Raw genomic sequence first — 19571 nt, 5'->3', positions numbered from 1 at the left:
AATTCGTCACTATATGAATAATGATTGGATGACATACATTTAGGATTATTAAAGGTATCAGTAGATTATATTCAAAATACCTGATCATTAATCACATTGAATCATAATTTAACTAAAGCATCGAAATGTCAGCTATTAAATTTCGTGTTCATTATGAAACATCAGCGCATACAACCTGATAATGCAGTATTCTCACAGATTGAACTCATGAGTCAGTTGAAGCTAGACCACCATTGAAAACCTGGAAGCACTGGACGGCCGTTTCGTCCTAGTATGGGACTCCTCAGCAGTGCGCATCCACGATCGCAGTATTCTGTTGCGATTTTTTAAAAGTCTACTTCGAAAGCTTGTTTATTACACGATTTAAATTAATCCCACTTTCCTACAGACATCCACCAAGAGTACTGACATAAAAGCTGTGTAAAATAGTCTACACAAAGTTTTTTAGTTGTTAATAAATTTATTTTTTGTGATATCCAAATGGGTCGTTTTCATAGACATGATTGAAGGTAGTTAGCAGGAAATCATAAACCGAAGTTTTGTACCAGTTGGCAATCCTAATCTAGACTTATTCCTGCCCTTCAAAAAGCTGAATATACCAACAGGATTTGAAACTGTATGACAAAATGTTGTAACTAGGGTCTTTACTAACACATTATTTGGGCCCCAAATAAACAGGATTCGACCAGAATGAGACAATACAACATTTGTTAATACAAAGTGTTTAGTCAATGTACACTTGGAAGCGTTACAAAATAACATTGTAAATAAACCCTCATCATAAAACTTATAGACAACAGTAACCATTTTTTTGAAAATCTAATAATTTAGCTCTTAATAATTGATATTAAAAATGATGACGGTTAATAACTATTTAAAATCTCAGAAATCTAAATTGCACCCTGAAGTAAGCCACATATATTTCTGTGAACACCGAAATCTAAGAAAGACAATGAATTATAATGATTCATCAGTACCTAAAAAGGGAAAGGTAATTGACTGATGTCTATAACACTAGTCCATTATACTTCACGTAAACGAAGAATATCTAATATCTAATTGGGGTAAAACAATTCGGTACATAACTTGAATTAGTTTATGTGAACTTTCAATGGCCTATGTCTTGTGTATCATGCATTATTTTATTCTACAAATTAATATATTAACAACTACAAGTATATATATATATATATATATATATATATATATCGAATAGACACAAATGTAACTATTTAATATTCATACAAATTACAATTTGCCTTAATTTCCAAAGGAATAGAATAATTATTTTTCTTTACCAACACCGTTATCATAGTCAACAACACTGCCATGTTTTATTCATAACGAATCAATTAGCTATTAGTGAACGGACGCAAATAAAATAACTACTATTTACCATATGTTGCAAATAGTGTTACATTTTGAACTGTGCTTAAACCAATACTGTTCATTTAATAACCGGTGGTACACATTATTTCCAAACACGCTTACATATACACATATATGTGTGTATTATCAGAGTAGGGAATAGCAGGGAAATATGGATAGTTGTTTGATTTCAGTCAGAATAAGCAATAATAATGGGAAGGTTGTGTTTCAGATTTTAGAAAAAAACAAATTAGAGTCTTGTAACATTATCACCTTATCAGAAGGAATAAGTATATCCATACTTACAAACATTTCTGAAGAAATAATTATGCAGCAAGGCAACTAAATAGATGTGATTTTATCTTAAAAACCTAGGCAATTAACTAAACAAATGAAAATAACCTACTATTTATAGATTATATTATTACATGTAGAACAAAGCATTATTTTACGTGTATTGTTTTGGAGCAGGCAGTGAATGTATATAATAGTGAGTGCCAATTAATAGAAAGTCTAAAACCTAAATTTTAAATTAGTTTGTAATCATCAGGGTTTATCGGTAACCTCACAGAAGTTTATAAATAGTTTAAGAACTCAAGTGGATATTATTCAACTTCATCAGTGATATTTGCAACTATCTGAGTAACTTCTGTAAATTATTTTTCACAAAAAAACGTTATGAATAGACATATTTTATAAAACTGTTAGCTGACATTCATTGATTGTTTGTAACCACATAATGATTGTTTAGCTAAAAACCTTCATACTTTCCCTGTATCACTCTTGAAATGAATCTAGACAACACGACATTTATTGATGATTTTGAAATGATCAAATCTGTACTGCCTACTACCGAAGTCTCTCAGATCAAGCTTAAATTTTGGTCAACAGACAAAGTGACTAGACATTTAGGCACGCCTTTTTGATGTTTTGTGGTTGAGAGTAGTCAGAAGGAAGTCGTGGACCTAAGTTTTGTTACGTCTGAGACTCAATAACTATCTTGAAGGCGTTCACCACTCTAAACTAAGTGAAGCAGCAGATCAAATCATTTAATTTATCCATCATACTGCAAACATGATCATTGGAAGTGGATCAATACGTAAAACTAGACAATATAAAGTCGTCTAATATACAACGATCAATTAGGATGAATATCTGAATCTTAGAGAATAAATGATTTCTAATTGCGACACCAAGTAGTGGGGTTTCGAACCAACGGCTATTATCAGTCCCTCAAATGTTTCCGATATTTTTTAGTGACCATCTGTCAGCACAAGACCGTGACTCCTAAACGATAAGTTTTAAACAACTACCATGTATCATATAACTGCTTTAGTTTATCAATATTTGGAAGCTTTTCTGGCGAGGTGTACTATGAAATTTGTTAACAGTTTATTAGCAACTTCAACATGGTTTTGAATAATAACAGAACCACTAGATGTAGTCACCACCTCGTACAGTAATATAATCAGTAATTTCACAATAGCTATGACTAGCATTAATAAAGAAGAGAACAGGATCCTATAGTAATTTACTGAACTTTACGTATAGCATTAAAAAGCCAAAGTTTTATTGATTCTTTAAAAATGAACAGTGTTGCCTGATAAATTTTAAAATTATAACACCTAAGTGAATTAAACAAACGAAAGACTGTTCAGAGAATAGAATTTTCGCTCGATGAAGTTATTTACTGAACCTAAATAATAGTATTTGTAGTTGACTTTGACATATCACAGCCTATATTAAAATATAAAGGTAGAGGTATGCTACTAGAGGTAACCAAACGTTCAAGGATTGAGCTAGTGACCGATTTCTGTTCAACTTAGATAGCTAAGGAGGGTGGAGCTCAGAAATCCATTCAAAAGCTTCACACTTTGTGAAGCCAATATAAACTTTTCTACAAAAATATGTGAATTGAATTATACACATTAAGGTAGCTCAAGTTGGCAGCTTATCTATGATCTTTCAGATAAACAATTTAGATCTCTGCTGAATAAAAGTGGTATTAATTCCTTTCGTCGTTAATTATGTGAATGTATGAAGTCGAAAATAAATTATTTAATAAATTGAGCAAACCATTTCCATAATACTGATTACTAAACAACAATCCATTTTGCTACATAAATAAACCAATGAGGAATCTAATATCTAGGGTAATTTGGAAGTTCTTGTCAGTTTGCAGGCGGATTTTGTATTAATGACCATTATAAATAACAAAAATTCACTGTCAAAACTTTGTCTCTATCGTTTCTAACCTTAGTGGTTTCAGATATTGAATGGCACACTATTTTTCAAATTTTTCTATGGATTCGTCCTTTATCGTTTTTCCTAATAGTGTTTCCTACTTCTAAATTCCCCTATTTTACTCTCTCTTTTTGAAGTATATTTTTCTATTATAAGCATATTCATACCCCTAATTATGTGATGCATATCCTGTTATTTTCATTTAGTATACTGATGTAGTAAAACAACTTGGGCTTATGCACGTTTGCACCTGTATTATATATGAACGACAAACTAAATGATGTAATTTTTCTCTTAACTTGACATAAGGTGAAAATTCACTAAGAATCAAGAGGCACTGAGAGGTTATTTTAGTCTCTCTTTCGAGACTATGAGAAACACAATCCGGAACCATGATTTATTTTTTCTATGGAGGTCTTATCGTCCAGTCTTCTAGTCTAAACTCGATGTTGACTGACTGAAATAAAATGCTCATTGTTAATTGTTATTATCACTTCTGAAGTGATTATTCTACAAATTTCACATTAGCACTGGAAATTTTGAGGATTATACGTTTTACATGCCACTTATGAACAGTGATTTATCATTCAATAAAGCGATGTTTGGATAAACATTTTAAATGCTTGGTTCCCAATGATATTTGGTTTGTACCCACATTATATTACAGTTTTACCATTACTAATATGAAGAAGTGAATAACATTCAGTTGTCTTGGTCATAGTATTATGTCACTCACTTTCCTTTCATTTTTATAAGATTTAGTTCACCGTGATATTTTTTGTTATGAGGAAAAATTTCTCTTGTACTTAACGATCAAGAGTAAATGCTGTTAATGTATTTACCCAAAGTTCCCATGAGGTGCAATAAACTGTAGCTCAGGTGAATAACTTTAGTGGTGTTTCGTTCTCAAGGCTGAATGGCTTAATCATTGAGTTTTCCTTATCCTTCTGTACAACATCATCTTCAAAACGTTCTTCTCGAAAGTATGACGAAAACTCAACGATTAAACCATCCAGCCCAGAGAATAAAAACTCCGTCAAATTTTTAGTGATTCTTCAGTAGCCAACTACAATTATTCTTCCTAAGATATTTTTATTTAAAATTTATCTTTTTTCCTGTAAGTTACGATTTTCCAAAAAAAAATTCTATTTTATTCACCCCTCAATATGTTTACTTGTTTACCTATGTCATATATGAATATTCGATCTAAAACTGCAAAAAAACAAGTAAGGATTGATTGATGGATCATTCAAATAAGTTATCAGAAACCGAACACTTGGGAATAATGACAAATCTTTCTCTTTCTAAACATATTATTATTTATTATTTGTCAGTTCAAACTGGTAAATAATTGTCACGTAATTGTACGATTTTTATTCGTGATATAAAACTTTTGAAAAAGTGTTTGTAAACATTATCTCTCTTTTTTTCTCCGACTTTGCAGATAATTTAATTAAACATTTGTCTCCTTCCCCTTTCATATATATTATTCTTACTTACCTTGTTAAGAATTGTTATTCTTCTTTTATTTTCTCTAATTTGTCTATACTATTTTAGATTAATACTTTTTGCTATTCGATTTGTCGCACTTTCGAGTAGAATCTGAAGAAAAAAAACGTTGGTAAACTTTCACACATCTGTGTCTATTTAGTTTTGTGTGCACGCATGCGAACGAATGATCGCGCTTGCACAAAATTCAGTTGTAGTATTTAGTATGAATGTAATTCGAAATAATGACTATGTTTATGCATGATACGTATGCGTATACATATAAATGAAAGTGTACTGTTGTTAGCAGAGTATACATGATATTTTTTGTAAAAGAAAAAAAGGAAAGAGATTTACAACTTTATACAGTACTTTAAGCACGCACCACTTTTAATTTACTCTATATTTTACTAAATTAAAAATATTGACAAAATGAACTTTGATAAATGAAAAGAATAAATAAGATCAAGTTACCAGAATGTGATGTAAATCAATTTCCTTGAAAGTATATTCAAATAATTGAAAATGACACCAGTATAACTACTGTTATTCATTGGAAAAAAATACAGTCTTTTAACAATCTCGTAATAGAATTTACAAAAAAACTAGGTTTTAGTTATTTCTGCAACTGTAATCGCATCAGGAATAAAGCCAGAATTCATCAGGTCTGGTGACGAACAGAATACCTTTAGACTAGTGAAAAAGAATTTGATAATCCGATTATAATTTACTACCTTCGCAACAGATTTTGAGTTATGTTATTATTCCACTGATTGGAATCATAGGTCAATTGAAGCTAGACCACCGTGGAAAACCTGGAAGCACTGGACAGCCGTTTCGTCCTAGCATGGGACTCCTCAGCAGTGCGCATCCACGATCCCGCGCCCCGAGAGATCTCCACAAAACCTCTTCTGATAATAATCATCTGCTCACTAGCGACTGACTTCAAGAGACACTCCTGGAGTTTTAGTGAGAAGCCGTTACCAGTGGAGTTCAACCAGGTCTGTTGTGAGAAATCAACTCACTGAAGACAATGGTGTACGGTGGCGCAACTTTGTGGATTGGTTGAAGTTAGACATTAACACCGTTGGATGCCGGCTCAGTGGCCTAGTTGATTAAGCGCCCGGCGCGAGATTGGTAAGCCCTGGGCTTGAATCTTGAGGATGTGGGATCGTGGATGCGCACTGCTGAGGAGTCCCATGCTAGGACGAGACGGCCGTCCAGTGCTCCCAGGTTTTCCATGGTGGTCTAGCTTCAATTGACCCATGATTTCAATCAGTGAAATTTCTAAAATCTCCACAAAACCCCTTCCGGTTATGTTATTATTGATTACCATGAGGATATTAACTGGAAAGTCCATATTTACTCCCAAGCCGTTCATACCATAATTTAAATTCCTCAACTATTAGGTGTAATGAAAACGGTTGACAGCTGTAATTACAGATAATAATGGATAGATGATAATCTAATGTCCAAAGTATTAGGTGCTACTGATTTGAATTTTCTACTCGGTTAATTATACAGTCTATGACACTATGCTAGAACTTCATGGACTTTGTTACACCATAAAGCTGATTTCTAGTAAGTACACATAAACTCTTATTTCTATGGTATTCATTAAGACCGAGTTGTTTTTTACAGTTAAATGGATTTCCACTAGTCAGTTTAATTATTTGATTAATTTTTTATTGTAAAACAATCTATCATAAGTAGTCGAGTGAAATTACTCTAATAATAACATGTCAAAGCATACGATTAGTCGAAGTTTAACCAAAATCATCGACAGGAAACCGGATAGTCAAGAACATTTCGTTTTTTTTCTAAGGTTACTAATAGTTGTAATAGGTTAAACCAGAGTATAGCTATGGCGAAACTAGGTTTCTAAAGATGTCAAATGAAGAATAATGAATGGTAAAAAAGCTTGAGAAAATTTGAACTATATCTAATATTAAAATATCGTTTGTTCTGGGATTTTCCAGAGAGGCATATGATCTGAAGCTTGTTTTTACCATTATATTTGACATCAATGGAAATAAAAAAAGAAAGCAGATACCACTAGGTAGTTGTTTGGAGCTTTCATTAGTCTCCACTTACATTCAAATTGAAGATTGAATCCAGAAAATTTAGGTCCTGAGACATATATGATACAATTAACTGATTTTCCTTTAAAATAAACGGATCCCGTACAAAACCACTTCCTGAGTAAGTCACCTCATGCGTACTTTGTTTTATTTGCGCATAAATTAGGGGATACTTATTTACCGTTCCTGAGGACAATCATCATTTCAATTGAAAATTTGAATAAGCAGATTTTAAAGAGTAACTATCAATAGAGTGTATCACATATCACCAAAACTCATTCAATACCAGTGTTAAGGTTGCAACTATATGTTGAAAAATTTGGTGTTATGTCAATAAACATATTTTACATTAGAACTTGGTGAAGAGAAGCTCCCAGTCATATAACTAACCTTGATAACTAAATGCCAGCTGGAAAGATATAGTGGTGTGAAGTTCTGTTCTGCTTGTCCTGAAAGAAATTAAACCACTGAACTTGGACAATAAATATGATACACTGAATTCTACCTATCCCGTAAGTTGTGAAATTTATCTAAATGCAAGAAATTGCAAATAAACATAACGAACACCAGTCAACCAGCTATGATACTTAACGCACATCACTAGGTAGTTCATAGATTTGTATTGCTATGTTTAAATCAAAACCCATTCACTCATTTATATAAATTGGTTCTAATAAACTGTTTGAATATAATAAGGGAAAACAAGAATATTTGCACAACAAAGATACCCGAATATTCTTTAGAAATTTAATTATCCACAATTCTTTACTCCATGTTCACCTATTAAACATCGAATCAATTAAATACCTAATATCTCTACCTGTAGTTTTTATTTAAAACAAACAGGTGTTTACTGACCTACCTTTCCACCCAAATCATTAATATTACTAGTAATGATACTAATGTTACTTTCCACCCCTAGCGACATGAATAAATCTACCTTCAGTGATTATCACTGTGTTCATCCAATCACTTTTCTTATTTTCAATATTCTGTTAGGATCTATACTGCATTAAATTCTTTACTAAATTCATCCTATTAGATACCCTATAAATTTTTCCCATACTTCCAATTCTACAATTTGTATCTTGATTCCTGCTTTTTTTCTAATATTTTTATTTTTGTGCGCGCATTTCTATTCTTATTACGGTGCTTATTTTTCAACAGCACACATATACTACACAGATACACACACATACATGTGATTTTCGTTATTCTATTTATTTTCTTTGTAGTTAATATGTGCAAATGTTTACACCTGTAATCTATTTAATTTATAAATAATAATAATAAGGATGTATACAATTGGATTATTTTCCAGAATTATATTATGTAACTTATGACTTACGTTTATGAGTGATGTTACGATGTAAATCTTTGTATATTTGTATGGCTGTAATTCATAAATAAATAATTATTTAATAATTGTGCTGTATGAAAATAGCATTGGTCAACAAACTGATTTCTGATTAATAGACTTGAAATAAAGTTTGGATTACTTCTGGATTAATCAGTGATAGCTATATTGTATTGTATTATTGGTTTCTGACTTAGGGACTGAATCATGTTTTTTTGTAGTTTTACATAAATACTATTGGACTGTCCTAAGCTGAATTGAAACGTTTTTCTAGTGCCAACAGGTTTCCTACAGTTTTTCAGTAGATATCAGTTTGTAATGAAACTCGTTTCTGAAGTCAAACGAGTAAATTTTGAAATGCTGAATTATCACAATATAGTATCTCTATTTATTTTCAAGCAAGGTTATAAATGCTTGTGAAATTTTTGGATTTATTTTTTTTTAAAAAACAGTCTGATGAAAAGATATACTATTGAAAAGTGTTAAAATTTGGTAATCAGCAATTATCAGGTTTTCCCAGTTTTATATCTGACAGACGATTTAATATTTTAAGGTTGAGCTTACCAACAAACCTGTTGACCCAGTCTCGAAAGTATCAATCAAGCTTCAATAATAAATAGTAACCGCTTAACAATGTATCTATCATAACCCAGCAGCTAAAAGGTTAACTAATTGGCATTTGAAGTAAGAGATCCAGCGTTTGAGTCTAAGCGGAAAATCTTAGACTTACTGGGTTGTACTTGTATGTCCAGTTTGTAAGTGCTAAATGAATATACTTCCTGAACTGCAGTCATGGCCACGGGCAATGCTATCTAAATAGTCGATCGTTAATAATCTTCAAATTTTGATGATTCTTGAGCTATTAATAAATTTGAATGCAAAAATAAAAAATCAAGCGTTCAAACGTCCGGCAACTTCTATATGTATCTTGAAACTTAGCCTATGAAAATCAGTTAAAAGTGAATACCAGATTATTGTTTTAATACTATTACTAACCTGATGTACTCGATTCATATTACACCCTTAAAAAATATTTCAATAATAGATATGATTATCTCAAATCTACTTTTAAAAACCTTGACTACATGACAAATATGACATAACAAAAACGGAATCTAAAAACAACTTTTCACACAATAAATTATCCCTTGTGAAATCCATTCACCGTGATCTCATCAATTGATAGAGCACTCATTAACTTTTTTCGACCTACTACTCGGTAGCAGTTACAGAAGATAAGTGGTTAAGATTTCTTTGAATTAAACGGTTAAAGTTTGTTAGTCGTGCCTAACCACAAGTGATCTCAGTGCAATGTGACAGATAATGTATAACAAAGTTTAGAAAACCTTAAGTTTGATCAGACTTTGTATCAACCTGTAAAACTATTATCTGTTCATCTATGTTGTCTGAAAAGTTGCAGATTTTCTGGGTGGAATCAGAGTGAAAATCATAACGTATGCTTGGATACATTAATTAACAATGCTTGAAATCCGTCTCAGAAGTACCGATCCATTCATCACTTATCTTAATGTAAAACTTAGATCAAGTATTATTCCTACACCTTTCCATTCACTATGTTAATCATTCATCTTGAAATGTCTTTACTATTCAATTTTCCAGCACATTTATGTTATTGTCATTCTAATTCTTTGAGTTTACATTCTAATTATTTTCTCCTTCTCACTTTTTCTCAATGTTGATGTGAGCTGTGACACCAAAAAGCGTTAAATCTTTACACCAGATTCTATATTGTTTACGTTTGTCTGTTTATAAAAAAACTCTGTTGGAGGCGACCTTTCTTTAAATTAAGAGATGACCAACAGATCTATGAATAACTTACACTTTTAATTTCCCTTACATATAGCAGCTGATTAATTTGATTCATCAGGGTTATTGATAAAGAAAATTCAAATGTTTTGTGCTTAAGTATTTTTGAAGAAAATTGTTGATTTTACAATTATTGCTCAGTGATTATTAGGGAAATGTCTCCTATGAGTGTATTTCTAAAGGCTATAAACAAAATCCATAGACATCTACCAGTTTATATATATATGTACTATTAGTTTATTAAATGAATCCGTTCAAACTATCGATATTTTTGTCTTTAGACATTTTATACATGAAACCCAATGAATAACTTTGTCTTCACATATCCTAACCTTTCATTAATCATTCATGGAGTTCTTAAATTTGGTTAAGCATTTTCATATTTTGATCTAAATTAATTAATTATTCCTTCATTCGATTATTTTTTTAAAATGAAAACTCACACTGATACATATATGCCTTACCTGCTATGAAATAAGTTCAATTTGTGTATACTCACTATTACTTTGATGGATTTATCCATCCTATCTGATGTTGTTCATAATAAATGTACATTATTCAGCTTTCGGTGATCGGCTTTCAAGAGTTTCTTCGAGTAATCTCTCTCGTTTTCTAAAAATCAAGTCTCAAAAATATTAAACATTGCTATGTTGTCTCAACAATATAGCCACAACTATTTCTAATCATTTCATCACTTACTCATAGACATTTTGTTTATGTAAATGATTTAGAAGTAAAATATCTGTCAACTTAATTTTCCACTTAGTGCTTTTGTTCTTTTGTAATTACTCATATTTCATTGAATGTCCTAGTTTTTGGTAACTGTAAGATATTTTTCTAGGATATGGAATATATATATATATATATATATATATATATATATATATATATATATATATTACCAAACGCACAAAATCGTGTGTAGGTATGATACATACATCTTGTATTGTTTCCACTAGTTATCGTGTTTGTTTACTTCTTATTACATATTAACTTATAGATGATATGTCTAACTATTTTATGCTTTGTTTTAACCTTGATTACTCAGAAAAATTTGAAGTTACATTCGTGAAATAATTTCTTATACAAGAGACCTAGCTAACTGAAGTGAGAGTGTGAACTTTCATCAGGAAATAATCGCTGATATTATCAACTCCTAATTGTTGTTCTAACTCTTTGGTCTCAAGTAATAGAGCATGATTTCAATGTGTATTTGTTCGTTGTTACATATTTGAATCTACTATGCAGGTAATCTGATATTTTAGCCTCGTACACGTTTGGCATTAACAGTTACATTTATCTTGACTTAGTTTGTTATTTTCCAGTGTTCAGCATCTGTATCAGTCAACTAGCAAATATGAAACGTTACATTGAGATTAAATCCTTTGAAATTGAGCAATGATAATTAAATAGTTACTGGATTCAAACCAACTTCATTATTTTTACTCCAATCAAGAACATTGACTAGTCTTAATGTTAGTTTTTTTTAAAGATGAGTTACAAAGGTCTCGGAATATTTCAAATATGATTTGATCGTCTAATTCTGAGAACTACATGCTTTGAGTTTGGTAGTTTGGGAAGGAATTTACTCCTCAAAATTATATTGATGGACGACACGAGTTACAAATTTATTGAATAAAACAGGAAACAAAGATAACTCCATTTAGATATATCTATAATAATGTACTTAATTTCCAATCTACTATGTGTCAAACTAACACGTCATTTCAATACGCGTCGTTACTCTGTGTTTTGAAAGACTCATTTAGGGACCACAACTGTTTTTTTTTCAGATATCATCAGATTGTTGGTTCAGTAAAATGATACTAAATACTACAATTATCTCTCGTTTCATTATATCAAGAATACTACACCTAACGTGAAGCTCATGTGCACACATTAATCGAAAGAGTAGAAAAATCCACTTGATTAATAATATGTCCTATATAAATTAGAACACAAAAAGTCAACCATCTGATATAAACCATCTTTGATGTTATTCGAAATCACTCATTCTAAATATATTAGTACATATATTGTCTAATTAATTCCTTTCTGCATATTTCACCAAAAAATATTCTATTTTTACATAATCAATAGTTGTGTTTCAAATCTATCCTATCCCTGTTTGATGTGTCTTTCAGGTTGGTTAAATTGGTAGACAGACACATGTACTATTGTCTGCTGTTTATCTTTCCATTAAATGTTTTATAAATAATCCCTTGTAGGCTAACCCCTCCCACACTTTTGATTAACTTGTACCTTAAAGAGAGAGAGTGAAATTAAAGAATTGACAGCTTTTAAATATACATACACATGAAAATAATGTTCTACAGGGGCGATAAACATTATAGTTTAATGATTTTATCATAACTGTCGACAGAACAAGCATAATATGTAAACAGTCATTCAAAGTCTGTGGATTAATTTTTTTTATAAAAAAAAACAAACAAATTTTACACATAAATATATGATATTTGAAGAACAGAATCCCTGCTGTGTTCTACTTCATAAAGTATGAAAATATGGAATTATGTTGACGATAATGATTCTGATGAAAAGATCACTTTTCCTAAGCTTTTCTCATTGAAATGTACTCGTACATCCATACTCACTAACTAGTTTACTGATTTGATTTATCCAGATGTTATGTTTTGTGAATCAGAAGCAAAGGAAATTGTTATTACATATTATGTAATGTTATATTGAGAACTTACTGCAGTGTTTATATGCATGATTGTTAAGTTAGTTTTTTTATTATTTTTTAATATACACTAACGGGATTTATAATCCAGTTGCTAAATTAAGAAATACTTGCGTAATTTGTATCTTCTTACATATTTACACACATGTTGTACACGTGTACACACGGAACATATGTCAATTAATAATTGTTCTTATATATTTCTGGATAAGTATAGGTGGAACATAATCCCAAAAAAATTTATTTTTCTAAGGAATCAAATTAAATTCAAGATTGTTTTTCATCATAAACTTAAATCAGTCAATCAACTGTCAGTAATCATAAAACTCTGAACATAGATTATTTGAAAATTTTGTGATATCTGATTAAAGATAAAAAAAATCCTAAATCTTTTGGCAGTGTTGAGATCTCTGAGTTGAACATTTAATATTAAAGCTTTTCTTTTCGTTGTGAACAATGTCAGTCATTATCTTACGCTTAAAATATGAATTTTTCTTTATTATTTCAAGATAAACAATTGTTCTAACACATACGTTATCCTTTATGCTCTCGATTTCAGCTGCTACTAGATCATGGTGGTTGAGTTTGCTTTTTGTGACGACCCGGCCGAGCTATATTGACTGAAATATTCGGTCCTACCATCCCAAGTAGGTTGGCTAGAAAGCGGTAAGATTAAAAACAACAAACTCGTGGTCTGAGGTTACAGCCATAAAGCCAAGTGTTATGAGGTGTGGTGGTAGTAAGGTGTTTCCCTCAGACAACCAGACCCTTCAACAATTCTACCATCTTACAGTGAAACGAATGGGTTATAAAAAGTCATCTCTAAAAACAGCACACCTCACCTTACTCCATAGGTTTCCATCTTCATTAGTAAGGTTTTAAAAGTGTGGAAATAGCTTATCTAAAACTTCTTGGAAAAAGGGTCATGTACTCCTTTGGATCTGGGGTCACACTCTTAGGCGTCTAAGACCACTACTAATGCATTTCCTTTTACTCGCGTCCCAATAAAAACTATTATTTTATGCTGTAGATAGCCAGAAAGTAAAAACCGCTCTTATACCTATAACAGCATGTGAGATCACCTCGTTCACAATCAAATCCCATCTTCATTAACAAATATTTCTTCTGTTCCTACCATCAAACATCATCTTCTGTCTTCGAATTCCCCTACTATTTTACCAGTGCAAACGACTAGAGTTCATGAAATGCCATCCTAGGTCTCCTGAAACCACGCTCCAAGCTATATGTTGAAGCTTTCAATGTTCAAACCCAAAGCCAAATCGAATAATAGATACCACTAGCTAAAGCGATAGAATTTGACGCCATTAATTTATACTGTCTCCAAAATATGCATACAAGATTCCAACATTATCGTTGATTTGACCTCGTCTAATAAAATACCCTCTCGTAATAAATCACAGAGAAATCAGTTTGACTAAAATAGTATTTAAAACACTAGCCTCCATAGTAATCTGACGTTTACCAGCTTCTCAGAAACAACTCCGAGAAAGTCACGTTGATTTCAGGAGCAAGCGTGAACGGACTGATCAACCATTCGCCAGGTTTTAGAGTTCATGAATACTTACCGACGTATAACTGCAGTTGTATTTTTTTGGCCCTAAAACAGTATTTGAACACGTTAACTGAGAGGTTTCGTGGCAATATTTGTCGTTGAAAGGAGTACCAAAGTACTTCATAAACCTTGTGAAGAATCTCTCATCAAACACTATTCATCGAGCCAGAGCTTACAGTAAACTGTCATTAGAGCTGTCAACCCGAATTATCCTTCGTCATAGTTACACATTAGCCCTATTTTTATTTAATTTTTTCGCCCATATCCTCCTTGAAATAACGTTTTCTTTGCCTGAATTCTCCGGAATTTATTCCCTGCCATAAGATATACTTGTTGACTCATAATAGATAAATGATATGGTTCTATCTGGTGAAGATGCTAAGAAAAATACCGTCTTCTTAACGTCTTGAACAAAAATGCAGGCATGTTTCGGATACGATTCTCTCCTCTTAAATGCAAAATGTAGCTTCATAACCAATCTGCGTCAACGCCTGGAATATTGATAGACAGCGAAGTAGTTGAGCACGTCTGTCATTTCACTCACTTTGAAAGTTTCATAAATCTTGGTTGGTATCTGACGAAATCTCAGTAAAGATTCGGAAAGTTATGCTGGTTTTTCCAACTTGCTTCGCTTAAGGCGTAGATGCCGGCTCAGTGGTCTAGAGATTAAGTGTTCACGCGCAAGACCGAAGGTCCTAGGTTCGAGCCTCAAGTGCGGGATCATGGGTGCGCATTGCTGAGGAGTCCGGTACTGGGACGAAACCCACGTCTAGTGCTTCCAGGTTTTCGATGCTGCTCTAGTTTAAATCGACTCATAAATTCAACTATTACAATATTACAATCTCCACAAACCCCCAGTCTGATATTAATCGTAATTGTTTATTATGCATAGCTGAAGAGTTATAAATTTTGTAACAAGTAATGTTTTTAATTTCTACAAGCCATTCAGTTTTTGATTAACGTTTAAAATAATTAGCCCATTTGGTAAACTGACACAGTATAATGAGAATACGAGATTTATTAAGACAGTGGGCTACATTGGAGTAATGTAAATCAAGTAATTTGATCACGTAATAGATTTATGTGAGCAATGAAAAAGTTATTCTATACAACCGGCAACACTAGGAACAATAAAGATAATAAGAACACTAATCAAATCCCTCTGGATATTAAATTAAAATCTGTATTACCAGGGTCGATCGTATGTAAAAGTACAAACTGATTTCGAACACACACGATGGCGCTGATCTGATTATTTTAAATATATCTAACTAATAAATCATACATTTCCGATAAAATTTATCTCCTTATTTCACTATCGAGATCGTCAACATGCTCTGTTTACAGTTACTTGTTCTTATTTATCCTTCTTGTGTCGTTTATCTGAGAATTCCCTTTGTATTATCATCAGACCAAAACATTAACTGTGTGTTGTATGTGTTTTCGGTTGATTGCACACAGATGTTGTAAAAGAAATCACTGCCAAAACTACTTTCCACAAGCTTTTTCACATATTTAAAGAGAAGATTAACAAACATTCAGACACCTCATGTTTCATAGATGAAGTATTTTAGATTGCTAAATGAATCAGCCTTACTTAAAATAAAAATATGGATCGTTTAATTTCAACTAAATGATCTAAATTTAGCACACTCATCATTATAAATAAAGGTTCTGATTTTCATTATTGGCAAGTTACTGGGTACATACAAGGTAGGAACTCCAAGACGACTACCTAGCGTTTCTTGATTTTTTAAAATGGTTTCCTAAGAGATCTCAGTTCGTGATGAAAATTGACATCGAGCTCAGTAATCATTTATCACAAAACAATACCAATTTATTTAGTGATTACAAATGAGTGTTTCTACTTATATAATGAGTCATAAAATGATGGATTTTTAGAACAGAAAATTTTAATCGTTATACTTCAGGGAATTTTGCTTTAAAGATACTCAGTTACCTTTAAAACATTTTGTCACTGTCAAAGTAATTGATTATAGGGCAAGTTTATTTTTTTTACTTGAGATATGTAATACTGTTCTAAATTTTAAACTGTTTTCAATTTCGGTGAAAGTTTCCAACTAAATTTTACTATGCGAATAGAGATAGAAGCAGAATCGCTACTAATACTACTTCTATTATTATTATTTCTGTCCTTGTTATAGTTGCGTTACTGGTGTTTGCAAACACAAAATGGTTGTACACATCACATAACTGATTATAATGAAAGAATAAAGTTCATTGTAGACAAAGTTTGCCTACTTCTCTGTTAATTGATGTTTCATTTTACAATGGGGTTGATCTTTTTCTTCATTGGTCAGCAAATTTTGGTGGTTTATTTTTATGGTCTCATTTTCATGGTACACACTCTGATTAACTCATCATTTGATGTACCCTGTTATCAACTATTGAAGATCATGAAGGACTGAATTAGTGCCTTCTCTCATTTTGTAACTCTACAGCATACCTATACTTCATGCGCAAATTAAACTCGACTCCTTTAGCTTTTCTATATCAAACATATTTCAATTCACTCATTATGCTTAGAATTCATGATTCATATTCTTGTATTTTAACAATTTCATCACAGAATGTGACTACTATAATCAGAGGTCATTCCTCTGCATTCTTAACTTACTTGGTGAATATCGTCTCAGATAGTGAGCATAAGCGTTGAAGTTATTATAAACAGTTTGTAATTCTAGATATTAGTATGATTAACTTAAAAAGTATAGTGGTAACAAACATTTTGACAAACAGTGATAAATAAATAAATAAGTCGACTAAATAATTGACTCAATAATTGAATGTACTGACGTAAAGTCGCATACAAAAGTGGATCAGTTACATTATTTTTATCATTCTGAAGCGTCCTAACTAGGTAAAATGATCAATCTGAACTAACCGGAGAAAACTATGGATAAATAGTGAGAATTAAAAGTTCAAGAGGAAAAAAGTAGAGGGAAGAACGAAGTTGTAATACTGATCTTAATCTTCATTAATTTTTGTTCAAGACTTCGGTTATTCCCTTTTTATTTGTCAATAATCTGGGTATTGAGTGGTTTGGCGAAAAAGTATGATGACTTGGTATTATTACAATATACAATTGTTAACTGACACTCAAAATGTATTACTTGTCTTATTCATCTGACATTTGATAAAAAGATTAAAATCGGTATTAATATGCTACATATAAGCGATTCATTATTTACTTAAATAATATTTATTAAAAATCAAACAATTTACAGTTATCCACTTTTATTTTTCTTGCATTTTTTGTGTTTTAGAACTCAGTGAAACCAATAAATTATTGTCATACAAATAACAAACAACAGATCGTCAACACACCGTCTACATCATCGTTAATAACACCATCAAAATTATACTCTCCATCTTTTAGTAATTATAATCAAACATATGGTACAATATCTTTATCTCAACTACACCAATTACATACACGTAAATGGGCAAATTAAGGAAATAAAATAAATTTTTTGCGAAAATCTGTAAACATCTTTTTTTTCTTCTTGATCTTCATGTTTTCATTAGATCATTAAATATACACATTCATATCAGGGATAAATCATTAGCAAATGAATAATACAATGTCCATTCATTGTATTTACAAATTGCAATGTGTACTTTACCATGATTAAAATTTAACACCACTACCGTGATTTTCTGAAAAAGGAAAATTCGCATTTTTTAAAAATTTTAAATCATTTCTATGAAATTTTCACATTTACTACTTCAATGAACTGGTTCTTCTTTTACAATTTATGAATCTACTTTTCATTCTAACTAATGATAATCGATGTATTTTCATTAATTCATTAAACATGTACTAAATAGTAATTCAAGGAAGTTGTATAAATTTCATTAGAATGAAGAAAATTGTACTAATAGTTTTTAATATTCGGAATATGTTGTATCCATCTTTATTTATGAGTACTAATAGATAAATAAATAATGTGCAACTATGTTCAATATTTGTATACTTCATTGTAGTCCTAAATGTTGTTATATCTCTAGAAATAGTTTACGATGACGATTATGTTGACAGTAAAATAAAGAGGAATAAATATAACTAATCTGTTCATTATGTTTACTGTTGCTGTTATTATTATTATTTACAATAAATGTGTAAAATAAATTTGGAATAGATTTTTTCTTCCTATTGTTAATCGTGTCTCTTTCAACATGGAAGTGTACTTCATATGCTCTTGAGTAGTTTAGTTCAGATAGTCCTTAATCTATTGATGTGTATTTTACTCATTTCTAATTACAATTATGATTTTTTTTTGAAAATGTTTTTTGTAAAATTGTGGTAAAAATTAAGTGGTTGTGTAGATAATTTTTTTTTGAAGACTATATTTCTAACCAAAATCAATAGATCAACCAAGTTTTTGGTGAGACAATAAGTCGATAGTGACATTGGATTAGAATAGTGCTGGTTGAAGTGATCGTGAAAGTTCATCAACCGAGGTGGTTTAAACATCCGTTATACATGTTCATCCATCGACTACATCGATGATCCGTTGATTGAAAGAAAGTGAGAAATAGGTAAAACAAAACATGACATCAGTCCATGAAGACAGTGACTATTGGATTGACCCGTCCAGGTAGACGCAGACTATCTGGTTGAGGGCCTTACGACTATCGGAATCAATGGTCAGAGAAAGTTGAAGCCGTGATTTAGATTCAGTTGCAATGGTGAAGGTGCATTTTATACTGTTTATTCTTTTTTGGGAACCATATTCTTCATGCCTAATCTTTTTTACCACCACTAGTCCTGTCACCGTAACTTTTACTGTGACATCCATCTTGATAACTTGATTTCGCTGTGCTGTTGTAAAAGAGGCAAATTGGGTCAATGAATATATTACCACGTTGTACATTGCTCATAGCTTACTGAGCTCATTTGCCTGA

The 19571-nt window shown here is 31.4% G+C and overlaps 1 protein-coding gene across 2 annotated transcripts in view; it reads left to right on the top strand.

Moving 5' to 3' along the window:
* Positions 1 to 18885, top strand: part of MAPK15_1 (Mitogen-activated protein kinase 15) — a 43335-nt gene extending 24450 nt beyond the window's left edge. For both annotated transcript variants that reach the window (XM_035730601.2, XM_051210672.1), the window contains one exon: positions 17930 to 18885. In XM_035730601.2, the coding sequence (XP_035586779.2) occupies positions 17930 to 18118 (189 nt within the window). In that variant the 3' untranslated portion in view covers positions 18119 to 18885. The remainder of the gene's footprint in view (positions 1 to 17929) is intronic.
* Positions 18886 to 19571: the final 686 nt, after the last annotated feature.

Source organism: Schistosoma haematobium, chromosome ZW (genome assembly GCF_000699445.3).
Source record: "Schistosoma haematobium chromosome ZW, whole genome shotgun sequence".
NCBI lineage: Eukaryota > Metazoa > Platyhelminthes > Trematoda > Strigeidida > Schistosomatidae > Schistosoma > Schistosoma haematobium.
Note: the sequence above shows the minus strand (reverse complement) of the source record. Positions and strands in the feature narration are given on the sequence as shown.